This window comes from Conger conger, chromosome 13 (genome assembly GCF_963514075.1).
Source record: "Conger conger chromosome 13, fConCon1.1, whole genome shotgun sequence".
In the NCBI taxonomy this organism is placed as follows: Eukaryota; Metazoa; Chordata; class Actinopteri; order Anguilliformes; family Congridae; genus Conger; species Conger conger.
The window spans coordinates 41,166,081-41,180,176 of record NC_083772.1 but is presented as its reverse complement, the minus strand read 5'-3'; the positions used below and the strand labels follow the sequence as shown (position 1 = coordinate 41,180,176).

The following is a 14,096-nucleotide window of genomic DNA, read 5'->3' as shown; positions in this document are numbered from 1 at the left end:
GGCTTTTCTCTGCTGTTTGCAGACTAACGAGGAAGAGAGGTATTGATTTTGAGAGCCGGCGAAACCCCTGTTCGGTCACGGACGGCCGACTGGAGCAGCGAGCCTCTCTTCTCGTTAGCGCCCGTCGTTAGCGTCCGTCGTCAACGGCGAGGCCAACGGCGATGGCAGGAGCAGGGTGTGCGTGAGCTCTCTCTGCTCGCGATTGGCCAGGTGTGACACTTCCCGACAAGAGCTCCTCTGTCTGCGAAATGCAGAGCAGGCAGATTTCTCCCCGGTTCCATCCTGGAAGTCCTGTCACTGTAGACTGTATTCCTCTGGAGAACTAACCAGGGCTGATGGGTGGTCCGCCTTCGAGTGATGCACCATTCTTCACAGCGCAATCTTCAGTACCTGGTCACAAGATGTGCTTTTGCTTAACTGCCATTTACAAAGGGTCAGGGTGGTAACCAGGTGAAGAGAGTAGACTGGAGTGGGGTGGGGAGCGATGGGCTATACACTTTTTTTGTCTTTAATTTAGTTCTTTAATTGAGGATACATTTTAGGGGGGTAAATGCTGTACATACGCCGCTAGATTAGACTTAAAATTATTATCATGGAAGTTATTATTATTATTACTAATTATTATTTAAACTATTCGTTCCCTCCCAAATTAATTGCAACTAAGCTTCTCACAGAAGAAAACATTTAAAAGCTATTGAAATAGACATGAGAAATATAAAGAGGACATGATTTTGGTGTCGTCAAAGGTACAGCCCCGCGAAGAGTAATGAAAACAAACAACAATTTACTAAGTCACCACATCACGACCTGCCTACGCATTTTCATTGGTCTGTACTTAAAAAAATAATAATAAAGCAGCATTAAATGTTATCGACCAATGTTTCAGCTAAATCGTCATTCGTCAGGGTGATTCACACAAGGAATGCTTGTTTAGTGGCACTCCATGCCAGGGAGGGGTGGTCAGATTCACATTCTGCGGTTGTGGTGACGACAGGAAACTTGTAAGTGACAAAGTTTGCCACACCAGAGACAGAAAACAACAATGGCCCTGGTGAAGAAGCAGGAACTTCAACAGATGGCAGACGATGATTTCACAATTGCTTTAGTTTACTTAGTGCAGCAAAATAAAAAAAGAGAAAGAAGACTGCATGAGTGTCTGTCCAATCGCACGATGAGACGGGGCAGAGAGTATGCAGCCATCCGTGTCATATTACAGACCAACTGCATCTCCGCATCGACATCGAAGGGTGAACAGCTTGGGTTGTTCAACCAGCAGGGATGTGCACGGTGCTATGGGTGGAGTTTTTTTTCTCCACAAACACATCATTTTACATCATTTAACATATCATAACATAACATAATATAACATAAGATAAGGTAATGGTGAGAACAGGCCATTCAGCCCAGCAATGCTCACCTTTTCCCACCCCTAAGTGTACCTACTGCCTAATTTGCCTAAAAGCTAAATAGAATCTAACACCGTATCAAGCCTGGTCTTGAAAACCCCCAGTGTTTCTGCCTCCACTACATGCGCTGGCAAGCTATTCCACACATTGACCACTCACTGTGTGAAAAAATACTTCCAAATATCTGCACGGAATTTCTCTTTTGCCAATTTCCATTTGTGTCCTCTCGTTCTGCTAACCAAACTCAACCTGAAGAATCCCCTATAATTCACTTTGTTAATCCCTTTAATGAATTTAAAAGCCTCAACCAAATCACCTCAAAGCCTCCTTTTACTAAGCTTAAAGAGATTAAGCATCCTAAGTCTATCCTCGTAACTCTTATCTTTTATACATGGAATCAATCTGGTTGCCCTTCTCTGAACCTTTACTAGTGCCTCTATGTCCTTCTTATAGTGCGGTCCCCAGAACTGCACACAGTACTCCAAGTGTGGTCAAACAAGAATATTGTATTAGGCGAGTATAACTTCCTTGGACTTCTAATCATTACTCCTGGCTATCTATCCTAACATCCTATTGGCCTTCTTTACTGCTACCGCACATTGACTAGAACCCGAAAGGCTTTGGTTAACTATGCCCAAGTCTTTTCCCACTTGGGCACTATCCAATTTTGTACCCCCCATGAAGTAATCCTGCCTTATATTTTTATTTCCCATGTGTAGAACTGCACATTTAGTTGCATTGAATTTCATTTGCCAGGCTTCCGCCCACTTCTGTATTCCATTCAAGTCTTCCTGGATTACTTTAGTACAGTCTATATTGTTAGCTAAACCTCCTAGTTTCGTATCATCTGCAAATTTAACTAAGTTACTTTCAATGCTCATGTAAATGAGGAAGAGCAGTGGCCCCAGCACCGATCCCTGTGGGACTCCACTTCCCACAATACCCTGCTCGGATAAGGCCCCTCCCACTACTAGCTAATTCCAAACCCACTTCGAAATCACTCCTACAATTCCTACCTTCTTCATTTTGGTAATGAGTTTGTCATATGGGACCTTATCGAATGCTTTTTGGAAATCTAGGTATACAATATCATAAGCCCTGCTATCATCAACACACTTGGTAGCTTCCCAAAGAATGCCTAAAGGTTTGTCAGGCATGATCTACTCTTTCAAAAACCATGCTGGCTATCCCTTAGAATGTTATACTTTTCAATAAATAATTCCAGTTTGTCCCTAATAATAGATTCCAGTATTTTACATGTGATACAAGTTAGACTAACAGGCCTGTAGTTTCCTAGATCGGTATGGTCTTTCTTATATGTTGGTATTATATTAACTTGCTTCCAGTCATCTGGAATTTCTCCAGTTTCTAAAGACTGTCTGAAAATATTTGCCAGTGATTTAAATATGATCTGACTTACCTCTTTGAGTACCCTTGGGAATATGCCATCTGGGACTGCTGCCTTATTTGTCTTTAGTTTGTGTAATTTATCCAATATTTCTTTACCCCCTATCTCAATATTGGCTAAGACATTGTTAGTATTGAGTATGCCTTCCAGCCTAGTAACCTCCTCCCTGGTAAAACTCTCAACAAGGTAGCCATTTAAGGCCTCAGCAATGTCTTTATTCTTATACAGCAGTTCTCCTTTGTTATTCCTAATTCTGACCTCCTCTTTAATTTTCCTTTTCCTACTGCAATATGGAAAGAAGCGTTTCGGTCATACGAGCCAAAGTTAGTTTCTGCAGCATAATAATAATAATTTGGCATTTAGCTAACTGTTTTACCCAAGCGAGTTACAGTTGATAGGAGTAAGCAGGGTTAAGCAATGCAGGGTTAAGAAGCTGTGTGGATCTTATCGTGGCTACACTGGTGCTTGAACCACCAATCTTCCGGGTCCCAGTCCTGTACATATACCTTCTCATGTACCTTAGCCACGAGGCTACAGGCTGGCTCCGTATATATATAGCATGCATACTGCCCCTGTAAGTGAACACAGGGCAGTGTTGTGTGACTTCTACCCACCCATGACAGAGAGGAAGATCTTCCTGCTCCCAATCCCGGGGGCCTTCTTCACCTTGCACTGGTATGTTCCCGTGTCGGAGACCTCCAGCCTCGTCAGGTTGACCGAGGCGTTACCATCTTTCGGGTCCAGAGAACTGAAGTGCATCCGGCCTTTTATAGCGGGGTAGTAATCTTCATAAACCCTGCCGCCCGAGAAGAGGATTATCTGCCGGAGACAAGACACTGTTGCACTTAGCACACAGGACACAGAAAGGAATCACTTGGACAATATAATACTGTAAAACACTAAGAAGAAGCATTTTGGAGAAATGACCATGTGACACGCAGAAACAAATAGCTGAACCAAATCACCGCACAGTAAAACATGAACAAAATAAAAACAGAAATAAACTCTGGAACAGTGCGCAGCGAGACTGCTTGTAATTCTGCGAAATACTTGAAAGCACGAAGCACTGGAACATCAAGTTACATGACAAGACAGCTTATTATGGTGGAAATGATTTTGCGATTCAACCCCAGCGACCGTGGCTTCATTATCCGGCAGAACCCCGTCAGCCTGCCAGTGGCGTGAGTCCCCTATCACGGCAGGGGAACAGAGGGCGACTGTTCAACTCGGCAGACGTGTGTTACGCAATCGGACGGTTAGTCCACAGGTCAGTAAGCCCCAGGGCTCGTGTCTGACTAGCTTTTCTTCACCTGGACGAATGCTGCGCTCCTGTCACTGAACGTTCACCTGAGATGGACTTAACTGGGGCGCGGCGTAGACATTAACCACATTAACGACGCAGGCCAAGACACTCCCAACGGCAAAAGGCCCGTACCGGTTGCGCCGCTAAATAAGCGCACATTAACATGCCAATTACTTTACTGCTGTATCCCATCAAATTGAATTTGCATGCCTTTCCAAATGACATCCGAATAAAATTGTGGGGGAAAAAAAACGTGACATGGCTATGACAAGATGGAAGTGACATAAATGAGTGACAGCGTCTCGAAACGTCTCCGGCTGTTTTGGACGCGTGAGATAGGAGAACCCAGGAATAGAACGGACTTGTCATCTCCATGAAGGCCTGCGCTGACATGAGACGGAGATGAGCGAGATACCCGCTCAGTCCCTCTCCGCTGCCGGCCCACAATGCAACACTCCCAAACTTATGAGAGGCGCTATCGCTGCCTGACAGGAAATTACACCTTTTTTTTTTTCGGTCTTATTGGGGAATGCTGAGGTGTGTAATGTGATCACTGTTCCCTTGCTAAATTTATATGCACTTACTTCTATAAACAGCACTGGACTCCGTGATCACTTTATTAGGTACACCTGGGCACCAGCTTGTTAATGCAAATATTTAATCAGCCAAACATGCGGTAGCAACTAAATGTATAAAAGCATGCAGATGTGGTTAAGAGGTTCAGACCAAACATCAGAATGGGGAAAAAATGTTATCTAAGTGACTTTGACCATGGTTTGATTGTTGGTGCCAGACAGGATGGTTTGAGTATCTCAGAAACTGCTGATCTGCTGGGATTTTCATGCACAACAGTCTCTAAAGTTTGCAGAGAACAGTGTGAAAAACAAAAAACATCCAGTCAGCAGCAGTTCTGCGGGAATCAATGCGTTAGTGAGAGAGGTCAGAGAAGGGCCAGACTGGTCAATGCTGACAGTTAGGTGACAGTAACACAAATAACCACACATTAGAGCATCTCTGAACACAAAACACATCAAACCTCTAAGTGGATAGGCTACAGCAGCAGTAGGCCAAGTCTAAAAAAGAAGTCTAATAAATACCAAATGAAGTGCTCACTGAGTGTATATACACAATGGAGTCCGTAAAGTATTTGGACAAGGATGTTTTATTACATAGCTATAGTGGACATAGCTTGCCAGGAGGCAAAGCAATCTCTGGTTCTAAGACACCTCCTAAACGAAACCAAACCAAAGTCCCAATGTGACCAACGCTGTACTGTATGTTAGAGAGAACAGGAACCAGAGCTCAGGTCACAGAGTCAGTCCCAGAAAGCCCAGCCGCGCGTGCCCAGCCGCGTGGGGTCTGCCCAGCCGCGTGGGGTCTGCCCAGCCGCGTGGGGTCTGCCCAGCCGCGTGGGGTCTGCCCAGCCGCGTGGGGTCTGACAGCGACGCCATCTTTCTTCTCACGTAGTGGTGCACACGCGGGGACATCTGAGCTCTCATATCAGAACCAAAATGTGACTTCCAGTGGAGACTGAACAAAATGTGACTTCCAGTGGAGACTGAACAAAATGTGACTTCCAGTGGAGACTGAACAAAATGTGACTTCCAGTGGAGACTGAACAAAATGTGACTTCCAGTGGAGACTGAACAAAATGTGAGAAATACAGAGGACACACAGAGTACTCCTGTTTCCCACCACTGCAGGCATTCAGTTCCTTCCGGCAATTCCACGGTAACCGAGGTTACAACTGCTGGATATTTGGGTGGCAAAGCCCAGTGCAGCTACATAATAGAGACTGATCAGAGTCATTTCCTCCTGAGGGTTATAAAAGCATATGTCAGTGTCTTACGTATCTGTATTGGACTTTACCACTTACCACTCAAATATCCTTCAGTTGTAATGTTGGTTACCGTGGAATTCCCCTTCCACAGTCAAGGACAGCATTGCTTAAACTATGGGTCAAATAGTTTAGTATCCTAAGTACATCCTAAGGGATAAAATGACACCAGCAAGTATACATGGCTTCAAGGCAAACCAGGACTGTTCGCAGAACCCAGCCGACTAAGTCCAAGGATCCAAATGTACACCCTTGCGAATCCAACAAGGCTTCCGTAAATATGACATGAAATCCTGAGCATGAGAGCAAAACTGCAGCCAATTATACAACATCTTCAAGACTGCCAGCCACAGCTGGCTCTGGCTAGGCTAGGATTTTATATTTTAAAAGGAATAGCAATTGCAATTCTAAATGTCACCAGCGTTCACTCAGACAAATGGCTTGTAGTGGTCGTAGGGAGGACATTGTTATTAACGACTGGAAGAGAATGTTTCAGTTCCACGGCTGCACAAATTAATTCGAGAATTCTCAACAAATCTCCGTCAGAGAAATATGAGGCCGTTGCACAGGCCTGCATCATCACAGCCGCCCGTATGAACAAAGTGGTTCAGGCGAGGACGGTTTCTGGAACCTTCTCCCATCCCAGCACGGGTCCTCCGCATGAAGGGCCTGGCCTGCCTCAATGGGGCAGCGATGATAACACGACACTGACCCACTTCTGCTGAAGGCCGGAGCAGACACGGTTTGGGAAGGAATGCAGACACACAGACAGCGGCCGCCTCATCTGCGGGTGCCAAGAGCTGCTCGTAAACACCATAAACGTCCGAACAATTAGGGGAGCCTGTTGCCAAAAAACCATTACGGCACAACCAGGTCCTACTGACGATTCCCTGTCACCCCACGCTCCTTTGTTGCGCTAACGGGGTAGAGGCAGGCCACGGGACCCCCATTCTGTACCAGCACAATGGAGGAGAACATCCAATCTTATCATCTTTTCTCACACCCCAGCTACAAGCCTCACTGTCAGAGCATAGAGAAACCCACACAAGAGGAACCGCGTTCACCTCACATAACCCGCTGGGTTAAGCAGGGGCCAAAGGTTAAGTGGAGGTGTAAGATTGGCAGCTTTAACAGGTTTCCATACAAAGTCGCACTGCGTGTACATGCCGTGAAAAAGAACAAAAGAAACCAACTCACTAATCAAACCTAAATCAGAAAAAAAAAGTCTTCAAATTTTAGAGAATTTCTGAGCCCTATTACAACAGGGGACACTTTTTTGCTGTTCATCACAAGCGATGGTGCTGTTGTTACAACTCACAACTTTGTCCAGATTCTGGTTGTCCGACGCCATGAGGCTCCACTCGATGTCCAGGTGGCCAGAGTCCTCTGGGGCCAGCGTGAAGTCACAGTCCAGCGTTACACTATCCCCGCTGGCTTTCTCTATGGACCTGGGCCCCGTGGAGGTGATGTCCAGTCCGTGTGCCAGGCCTAGAAACACAGGAACAGTCCATCAGACATACAACCCAATTCTCTAAAGGTTTTTGTTGTTTGCTGCACTGTAAAAGCTGATGTCGTATCAAGCATTTTTGCCTTGTAATAAGTCTCAAGTTTAAGATCTTGTTTTCTTCACTCAAGTAGACAATATTAGGTTGTTTAAGGTTGTTAAGTTCCTGTTTCCTTGACAAGTGAAAATTAGCCCATTGACAAATCTTGAAATGAGTCAAACTGTTGTATATTAATTGCACATTGGGCTACATCAAAAGCTTATCCCCACACTGTGTTCGTGGGATGGGTTGGGAAACCCCAGTCCGAGTTTGTCTAATAAGAGCACTGTTTTACGAGTTGCCACTGCAGTGCTTTCATGATGCTCTTTCAATCTGAAGCCTTCAAAACACTTTCCGGAAACGTGAATTTCAGCTTCTCCGCTTTTCTGCTTCTCAAAACCTAAAGCGACAAAAATCTCACATTCTCTATTTTTTGGCTGGATTTGGCAAGCCTAGTTTTGCGCATTTCAGTGTGTAGAGTAAATCATTTACGGTGTGCACACGAGCCCCCAGTACATTTTCCCTCCAGCACAAATTGACCACACTAATGAACACTCTGAGGGCATTAAGAGGGCAGACGCTTAATTCAATCCGCATTACCCACAATGGTGAGACGCTGCATAAGGCAGCACCTTGCTGCAGAAAGACAGCTACGCTGTTAGCTACGGTCTTTAAGAGGCTCGCCAGGCAGCGGAGATGAGCAGTGGCCCATCAATTAAACATCTTCTCCTCCAGACGCTAAGCAGCCGGCCGCTGGATGAGCTTTCAGATGAGCGAGAGGAAGGGAGAGAGGGAGAGGGAGTGAGGGAGGGAGAGTGAGAGAGGGAGGGAGGGAGAGTGAGAGAGGGAGGGAGTGAGTGAGGGAGAGAGGGAGAGAGTGAGGGAGAGGGAGAGAGCGACGGAAGGAGGGGAGAGTGAGAGGGAGGGAGTGAGGGAGGGAGAGAAGGAGAGGGAGGGGGAGGGAGAGAGGAAGAGAGTAAGGGAAAGAGGGGGAGGGAGACAAGGCGAGAGAGGCAGGAGGGAGGGAGAGGGAGAGAGTGAGGGAGAGAGAGAGGGAGGGAGAGAAAGAAAGAGGGAGAGAAGGCGAGAGGGAGGGAGGGAGAGTGAGGGAGAGAGAGAGGGAGGGAGAGAAAGAGAGAGGGAGAGAAGGCGGGAGCAGTCAGGGCTGTGACCTACATGCGGTCCCTCTCATTAAAGCAGCGGTCCACTCCCACACCGCGCCGGCTGAACCCTGAACTGTGTAATCTGCGCAAAGAGCCCGTCCAAGTCTAGATTATGGTTATTCTTCGGAATTCCGGCGACCAACCGGGACCGCAGCCGCCGTTAATGAATCCAATCCAATTTGCCGGCGAGCGGGAACAATAAGCCGCTGATTTGATTTGATCTCATGTGATGGAGCACAATATGCTCCTAAAAATGAAATGGTGGGCTGATGCAGCTTTTGTAAGAGCTGGAGTCCATGGGGGGAGGAGGGCAACCGCTCTGCTGTAGACTTCAAATGCACAAAGGCAACAGAATATATAACAGAAAATAAAACGCCACATATCTGTGCAGGGTACAGAATCTTGTTTCCGAGGGACCCTAGACACGCAGATTTCACTGCAGAAGTCAATACGTAACTGCGAAATGAATACCAGTTAAAACCCAATTTTATGGATTTCTCAGTCCTGACAGTAAGCAATCCAATACCAATATCCTTTATCATTACAGAGAAAGGTTAGACCTGTTTGTTTATATTCCCTGGAAGATAAAGATTAGTTAAGGTTATATTGCACGTTTTATGAGGGCACAAGGCTTGTGTGTTTTTACGATGGACATAATTCAATCAATTATGCTGCAATCAATCAGAAAAACAAATAATCTTATTGAAGCGCTTAAGCCACATCAAGGTCTTTCCAACAGAGAAATCTATGGCGTGCACCAAAGCAAAATTTGCGAGGATCAAAGAGGAAAAATGGGAAAATGGGAAATGGTTCAACAAATTGGAATAACCCGATATGCGACCTCAAGCACTAGCCCAATGGTAGGGGGCCATTTCATGCCAGGTAAAATCCCTGTCATATTAATATCCCTTGATTAAATAAACACCTCTGGTCACAAACTTCAGTGAGTGTATTAAGCAGAGGATTTCAGACCGTGCAGTTTGGTCTTGTCCTGGTGGCGAACATTTTACTTTTGCTGAGAATGGTTTGCCTTTTACTGAAATAAATAACTGGTGTTCTTTAGAAATGAGCCCCTCATATCCCTTCTCTTTCATATCAAACTCGACAAACAGCTGCAAGTGTGAAATAAAGCAAAACCAAAGCCATCAAACTGCAAATGAGAAGAACAAACAAATGCACAAAGAGACAGCCATTTCACAGGAGTACAGTCATGTGGAACAGCAATGAGAGAAACCTGGTATACATCCAACAATGAAGCTCACACACAAACAATAAACAGGCAGGGCAAATAACCTCATTTCAGTCGCCTCAGCTCACAGATCTTTATTGTATTCCCACTGTATTCTCATTGTATTCCCAGTTTTCCCACTTTTTTCCCATTGTATTCCCAGTTTTCCCATTGTATTCCCCACTGAATTCCTACTATATTCCCACTGTATTCCCAACTGTTTTCCTATTGTATTCCCAGTTTTCCCTACTGCTCGGACACTGTGGAATTTAGTCTTCTGGCCTTAAAGTAAAAGCAAAAAAAAGAGGCATGTGCAAGGGAAAAGAAGAGAGACCACAGGTTTTTTAAAAATTTTTTGTACCTTTCCATATGAAATAAATTCAAGAGATCCGGTAGACTGAATGCCATCTGGATTGATAAAACCACTGTATTTCCTGCATTACCCGTGCCTGTATGATTCTTTAATATTGCAGGTGCACGTCAGCTAAAGCAGGGGCATGCAGCACACGTGCAGTGGATCGATGCGGCAGGCCTGCAGTGAAGGTGATGAGTTCTGAGAAGACGTGCCAGCGTTCACAGAGCTCTTAGTGCCGGGTGTTTTAGAATGCACGGACGCACCTGCGTGTTTCCGCTATAGGCGACACTGCTTAATCTCTGCTCAGCAGTAGAAATAGGGGCTCGGATGGAGAACGTTCTAGAAAGGAAGGCACAGCAGCTGACAGCATCGTGTAGGCCTGCATGAGTGGTGTTAACATTTTGCACAATTTGTGCCAACATCGCTCTGATGAAGGCTTCACGGCTTGTCAACCACGACCACAACATATTGGTGTTTGTGAGGTGATGTCTCTTTTTCAGTTTGGTGTGCCGCCATCAACATAACTCCTTACGATAGCCTTTTTTTGTTTCATTGATTTCTTTTTTTTTTTTTTGATGCATCCTGTCAGGAGGCATTACCAGGAAGTGCATCTGGCACCAATATTCTATGAATTTTGGTTTTTGATGTTTGTACTGTGACTTGCTGGTTGTGCAGATGTGTGTTCTGTGTGTTGCTTGTGGTTATAGTTGCAAACTACGATGTATCACTTTACTGTTCCAAAAAGCAAACAAAATATATTGTGAATTTACACTCACTGAGCACTTTAGCAGGTAGACGTTGTACACCAGCTTGTTAATGCAAATATTTAATCAGCCAATCATATGGCAGCCAATAAATAAAAGGTCAGTGGGGAAGGGCCAGACTGGTCAAAGCTGACAGAAAGGTGACAGTAACGCAAATAACCACACATTTTATTTATAAAGTGCCCAAGGTCATTTTACAGGGAAATACAAAGATACACAGTACAGAGAGGAAAAAATAAAATAAAATAAAATAAAATGTACGGAACATTAACCCCTTAATTCTCACCAACCCAGGGCGAAAACAGTTCCTTATTTTGTAACATGTAGGTGGCAAAACAAGCATTGGGGGGGGACCTTGTCTTGTCATTTTGGAAATCCATATACTACATGAAAATAAGGTAATGTTAGTGTCCTTTTCACGGCAAGGGTCCAGCAAACCAAACATATAATAATGCAATTCTAAAAACGTTGATAAAATCTTCATTGTACTTAGGTCAAATACTGTATAACTTTAGCTGAACCTAGAACCGGCTAATCGTATGGTATTGAGGTAACGGTTGAAAAGCATTTTAGCTAATGACATTACGTTTCCAAGCTTGTTAGGCTTTCATAAAGAACAGAATTTTTTTTGCTTGCGTAACAAAACCATAGCTTTTTCAATACACACACTGAGACTGTTACGCTTCAGCAAAACTGCCCAAGTCTAAATAGAGGACTTCCTTTTGGGGGACTTCAAATCTCTCATCTCTCTAGTCTCTCGAGTATTATCGAGGAAGACTGAAAATATTCACAATTGAGGGCATTTTTATAATTGTGAGCATTGTTCTCAACCTGTTGCTATGTGATGAGAGCACAAGGAGAGGGAGAGATAGGGGGAGGGTGACCGACAAAGCATTTATAAAACATCTTCAGAATAAAAAATATTGTAAACTTTAATAAGCAATGTACAGTATTTTACACAACACACAACACCAATAATATCATTCATGTGTCCTTTTGGAATCTCGAAAGGTCCAAAAACCAATGCAGAATGCTCATTTTTGGTGATATTATCATCAAATTTGAGATGGGATTTGTCCAGTGTTCTGCCTTTGGCTCTATTGTCTTTCTAAGTGCGCACTGCCACAATAATCTGTATCCACTCAAAACAAAAAATCGTTTTTTGGTGAGAAAAGAATCTTCCACTTCCACTGTCTTTGAGCTTCTGTAACTCTGATTCAGTAATAATCAGAGTAATTGGAAAACAAACCCAACTTAAGGGACACCTTTCAGAAGACACCAAGATTATGCCTGTAGCCAAAAGGGTTCAAGAGTAGTAGGCATTTTATTTATGTCAAGCTTGTGTTAAGTAAAGGGGTAATATTTAAGGGGTTAAAATAAATGTTTAAATCCATATATGCACAGGTATTATGTTTAAAAGTATACATGTGAGTGTTTATGCGTGTGTGTGTGTGTGTGTGTGTATGAGTATGTGGTTGAAGAATGTCTTACATGTATGATATTCTGCTGTTTCTTGAATGAAGAGAGTGTGTCGGAGGTGGGGAATGTGAGGTGGAAGGGAATTGAGGAGAGGTGCGGGGTGGGGACTGTGAGTAGGCTAGGAGAGAAAGAGCGCAGTGAGCAGTTTTAAAAACAATCAAATAATGAATAACAGTCTGTTTTAGCTGATGATGTAAAACAGACAAACAAGGCACAGGCATGTGATGATGGGGGAAACATCCTGCCAGCTGAAACCCTCCCTCACAGGGTGATGTTGTGTCTGATGAGGTCCCATAGGTCGTTCAGACTCAGTTAGTCTCCCACTGCTCAAACAACTAGAGCCCAACCACCCAGAAAAAATATAATCCATTGCTTTTGACTTCACCTTGAATTAGTAGATAACAATAAAATAATTAAAATCTAATAGAAAGAATTTTTCTATTAAAACAAAGTTTTAAATTTGACATAATATTCCAACTCACTATAATAACACAATAAATGTATGTCGTTCATACTTGTATTAATTTGTAACAGACGCGGGATGAAATAGTAAGATTAGCGGGATGAAATAATATAGAACTGTAGGAGAGTTTTGTGTTTGACTTTTCATTCAACTTACACGCTTTTATTTGAATCTGCAATGCTACCAACAGTTGCGTAAATATTATGATCAATAAGCATCACAAATGTCAGTGACCGAAAGACAATCGACGAAACAGCAGTAATTATTTTGTTGTGGTTCAAGCCTGGGTCATGGCTCCTTGTAAACTTAAAATAAATTTGAATATACACTCCCGTGAGCATTTTATAAGGTATTTTATTCGATCCATTTTTTAGACTTGTTAAGTCTTCTGCTGTAGCCTATCCACTTAGAGGTTTGATGTGTTGTGTGTTCAGAGATGCTCTTCTGCATACCACTGTTGTCATGTCCATTACTGTCACCTTCCTGTCAGATTTTACCAGTCTGGGCCTTCTCCTCTAAGCTCTATTATTAACAGCATGTTTCTGCCCGCTGAACTGCTGCTCACTGGATGTTTTTTGTTTTTCACACCATTCTGAGACTGCGTGAAAATCCCAGGAGATCAGCAGTAACATAAATACTCAAACCAGCCCGTCTGGCACCAACAATCATGCCACGGTTGAAATCACTAAGATCAAATTTTTTTCCCCATTCTGGTGAACATTAACATGAACTGAAGCCCTTGACCTGTATTTGATTGATTTTATGTATTGCACTGCTGCCACACGATTGGCTGATTAAATAATCACATGAATAAGTAGCTGTACAGGTGTTCCTAATAAAGTGCTCAGTGAGTGTATTTTGATCCTGTGTTTTGGCTCTTATTTCTGTGTAATAAATGCAGAATCCTGCATTGAAGGGACCACTGACCATGCATTAGCCGTGTAATGAAGACTGCAGGGGGTCACTGGTTCAGCTGTATCCCATCCTGTTTCATAACATAACTCTTTATTTGAGATGTGGGAGGGTAGTCTAGCCGCACCACAGCACATTGAAAAATGAGCTGTTGGAAGCAGGAGATTAACTCATTACAGAGGCACCCGGCTAATTGCCAACTGCTTACTTTTCTCATCTCTTTTCTTTTTCTTG

At 43.8% G+C, this 14,096-nt stretch overlaps 1 protein-coding gene across 2 annotated transcripts in view; it reads right to left on the bottom strand.

The window, feature by feature from the left end:
- The window catches only part of LOC133108220 (coxsackievirus and adenovirus receptor homolog), a 34,002-nt gene that overhangs the window by 15,227 nt on the left and 4,679 nt on the right, over positions 1-14,096 (bottom strand). For both annotated transcript variants that reach the window (XM_061217689.1, XM_061217690.1), the window contains exons 2-3: positions 7,273-7,442; positions 3,429-3,633 (exon numbers count right to left, since the gene is read on the bottom strand). In XM_061217689.1, the coding sequence (XP_061073673.1) occupies positions 3,429-3,633; positions 7,273-7,442 (375 nt within the window). The remainder of the gene's footprint in view (positions 1-3,428; positions 3,634-7,272; positions 7,443-14,096) is intronic.